This window comes from Setaria italica, chromosome IX, assembly GCF_000263155.2.
Source record: "Setaria italica strain Yugu1 chromosome IX, Setaria_italica_v2.0, whole genome shotgun sequence".
NCBI classification, from domain to species: Eukaryota; Viridiplantae; Streptophyta; class Magnoliopsida; order Poales; family Poaceae; genus Setaria; species Setaria italica.
Window position 1 is genome coordinate 46209789 of NC_028458.1, and position 3944 is coordinate 46213732.

General features: G+C 42.8%; 1 protein-coding gene across 1 annotated transcript; it reads left to right on the top strand.

Moving 5' to 3' along the window:
• Positions 1-3677, top strand: LOC101786324 (acyl carrier protein 2, mitochondrial). The gene is made up of 2 exons (XM_004984300.2): positions 1-396; positions 3198-3677. Exons 1-2 carry the CDS (start codon positions 175-177, stop codon positions 3372-3374), a joined length of 399 nt encoding a protein of 132 aa, XP_004984357.1. The 5' UTR covers positions 1-174; the 3' UTR covers positions 3375-3677.
• The last annotated feature ends 267 nt before the right edge of the window (positions 3678-3944 follow it).

Sequence of the window (3944 nt, forward strand, 5' to 3'; positions counted from 1 at the left end):
TAAAACCCGCCGCTCTCTCTCGTCTCCCCCATCGCTCCGCAGCCGCAGGCCCCGCAGCAACCACCACCTCCTCTCGCCGCCGTCGCCGCCGCCGCCGCAAGTACAGCGCAGCCGCAGCGCCTCGCCGCCTCCGATCCCCCTCCCGAGGCTAAAGCACTAGCGCATATCCCGCGAATGGCGGCGGCGAGGAGCCTGATCCTGAGGCGCCTCCGCTTGGCGGCGGCCCCGTCGTCAGCGGCGTCCTTCAGGCCGGCAGCCGCGCTGCAGGAGGCCCTATGGGGGCGGCGGTGGATGTCATCGGAGGACGCTAAGGGGTCATTCCTGGACAAGGGCGAGGTCACCGACCGCATCATCAAGACCGTCAGGAACTTCCAGAAGATTGACGACCCCTCCAAGGTATATACACTGGTGTCACCCTCTCCCTATCTGTGGCTAACTGGAACGAGAGGTGCTTAGTAAGCCGATACGCTGATTGCGCCCTTCTGTTTAGCATTTTCCTTAATTAGCGTTTCTCCCACGAGTGAATGCTGAGGGAAACGCAGCCTCAGCTTTGTGGTTAGATCTATGCGCAATGTGGAATAATGATAGCATTTATATGTGGGGAAGTTGGATTAAGCGTTGAAAGAGTGGTTTCAACTGGGCGTCAAAATAGCTACAAATTGTGTCGTTACGTTCCTGTGTTCAAAACTTCCAAGGCATGGATAGTTGGTAAAACTAAGCTCTCTAACCTCTGGATTCTGTGTTTTGCGTGAAGCTGTATGCTAGCAAATGTTTTATTTTCCCATTCAAAGGAAATTGAGCAAAGGCTACAAATGAAATGATGTGTTTTTCGGGAGAGAAAACAGGCATTAGTCCAAAATTGGGTGTTCCCTAAACATTTTGTTTATTTCTTATACTTTTCATTTTTTTTAAAAAAAATGTAGACATTTTCAGGTCAATTTTTTTCTTGGGGATGATTATCTTTACTATTCTCTGCTTTGCACTGCCTACTGGCAGAGTAGCCTTCGTGCAGAACACAGGAGGGAGAAATCAAGCATTTACATCAACTCAGGCTACCATATTGTATATCATATCAATATTTGCAAGCACTCTAGCTAGGCTGAAGACATGAATGTCAGGGTGAAACAGATTTCCATTATATTGCATTTGTAGTCTTTTTCCATGTAATGTAATAGATATTAGCAGTCAAATTTGTATCACACTTATGTAAAAACTGAATCATGCATTTACATGCATATAAGTAATAGCACACTTTGCAACATAGTAAGGAGTGAGGACCATAATCTTATTTTCCCAGCTTACTATACAGCGTTACAGGCGGTGACTATTTAATAATCTTATAGCTGCTACTTGTTACAAATGTGTCAAATCATCTGTGTACGCCTGCATTGGTGTATGTATATGCATCATCAATAGATCCATTCGTGAGGGAGGCCAAGCTCATCGCGGCAATCATGAAATGCAGCACCTGCTTCCTTCATCTTGCATCCCTGCCGCTCATGTGCTGTGACCAATGCATGGGCATGGATATGGAGTTGCTGCTGTTGCTTTTGTTGGCATTGATGCCTATTGTAACGTGGCTTCAGACTTGCGCTACTAGACCTTTGAGTTTTAGCCTGCCCAGTCATGTGGTTGTACGCCTCTGCATGTGGCAGGAAAACTCCAGTTCCTCTGCTGCTCTGCTTTACTGATGGAGAAGCAGTATCAACTAGTTGCTGCTTTGCCAGAGCAAATCTTGGCAGATTAAGGGTTGCGTCCATTATTCTGCCATTGCCCAAAAATTGGCATGTTTTCATTGTCTGCGCATTGGAATTGCTGTTGGTGAAATGAACCTGTCTGTCCAGCCGATAGGCCTGTGGCTGTGGGGGGCATTGGTGCCGGTAGGTGCTGCTTGTCCTGTCATGATGGAGATGATGACGCTGGTGTCTCTCCATGGTGCTGTTGAGGACTCCGACGAGACGAGAGGCAAGCTCCTCAATAATAGTTAGGTCAAGTTCATCAGCTTTCGTAATGCCAATATCCAGAAGGATCTCTGATGGAAGCCACCAGTGAACTTCATTGAGCTCCGTCATCTGGCAGCCAGCCATTTTGAACAGGGATTCAAGCAGTTGTTGATGCAATGGGGCTAGGGGGATATGGTATTGGTAGCTAAGGGCATCAAGGATTTTTTGACTTCTGTGCGTGTGGATGGATGGAAAGTTGGGGAATAAATACCTGAAGTAGGCACAATTTTGACATGATTAAATTGTTTTCCTGCTGTTTCTATTTTGGGGTTTTGTATTTTGTATTTTGCATGTGCATTTATCTTTTGTTTCTTTTACATGTGTTTTGTGTGGATAGTACAGTGGAATCCTGCAAGCAAGCTATATTTAGGAATTGATATTTTTACATTCCTTTTGTGTGTTTGTCTTGATTCCTCTTAGCTGATGTTGTAGAGTGTTAGTAAGTAGGGTCTAAACTAGTTTTTCTGCGATTCTCTCCATGCATTTTTCATGTTTCCAGAATTCAGATGCATCGAGCAATTTCTTGCAAAATTGGATTGGCACGATTATGAAAATTAATAGTAGGCAATTATTGATCCCTAGTATTTTTAAGAAATCTTTCATAGATTTTGAATTAAATTTGATCACCACACAGTTCATATGAATTTCTGGATTTTAAAAATTAAAAATCACCAGTGTGCACAGACTGCAAAGTGTTCTGCTAATCCACATGAATCATTGTTGAATTACCTTGTTACTTCTGGGCTATGTTATGTAGCCATAACAGCACAATAATTGCGCAGGCAGGGGAATTAGCACTAGCAGTGAGAGAAACATTATTGTTCAGAAATCGGTGCTTATGTGTAGAAGTTGGCTCTCGATGCATGATAACTTTGGGAGTCGGCAAGAATCAATGATAACTGAGAATCGTTCATAATGCCCTAAACCTGTCCGATGATCAAGAATCTAGTTTGCTGCTGCTTCTTGTAGTAATGCATGATGGAGCAATAAAACATCAGGTTCAGGTTTCGAGCTGCTAGCTACCTGAGTTCTCACCTTGAGTCCCCATCTTATGCCCTCTTTTTTTTGTTGCACTCATTTGTAAATTCCAATAAGTAAATGCTATTGGTACATGAGTATGTAGTTATTGTTCTTATGTTTAAGCTAAAATGGTTGATGCCAAATCCTGATCAGTTTCCTTCTAATGTTTTGTAGGTGACACCAGATGCCCATTTCAAGAATGATCTTGGCCTAGACAGTTTGGACACAGTGGAGGTTGTCATGGCCCTGGAAGAGGAATTCGGATTCGAGATACCTGACAATGAAGCTGACAAAATCGACTCCATCAAAGTTGCAGTTGACTTCATTGCCTCACACCCACAAGCGAAATGATCAGGCATATTGCCTTCTATAGTCTTTTAAGGTTTTTATGAAGAAGAGTTTGGCTTAATGATCTTGTGACGGTTTCAGCATTTTGCTGTTGCTACTGCCCTTTCTGGAATGTTTTCTGCTACTATGAATTGTCTGCACTAAATAAGATCTTTGATCCAGAGAAGGAACTAGTTTTCCTTTATGGGGCTTTACCCTCTCACCAGAGATATAGTTGTCTTTGCTTGTATTGGCCTATTGGGATGCTGATGAGGCACTTCTGAGCAGTAGAGCAATGAGTACATTACCGAGTTGGCCATTATTGAAGTGTCATGCTTTGCAAGTGAATTCCCCCTCTCCTTTTATTGTCATATCTACTGTCTCCGTCCTGCCAAAGAGTGTCCTAACTCAAACTAACTGTTTTAAGTTTAACCAAGTTTACAATGAAGATTATTAATATTTATAACACTAAATAGGTATGCTATGAAAATATATTTCATAACGAATATAACGAATCTAATGAAACTTGCTAGACATCAAAAGCATTGATATATTTTTATAGGAACTTAATCAAACATAAGGTGGTTTGACTTA

What these genes read in the sequence shown, in the direction of transcription:
- LOC101786324 (XM_004984300.2), top strand. Translation starts at nt 175, where the DNA reads ATGGCGGCGGCGAGGAGCCTGATCCTGAGGCGCCTCCGCTTGGCGGCG. An exon ending in AGATTGACGACCCCTCCAAG is followed by an intron (nt 397 to 3,197) that starts GTATATACACTG and finishes AATGTTTTGTAG; the next exon opens with GTGACACCAGATGCCCATTT.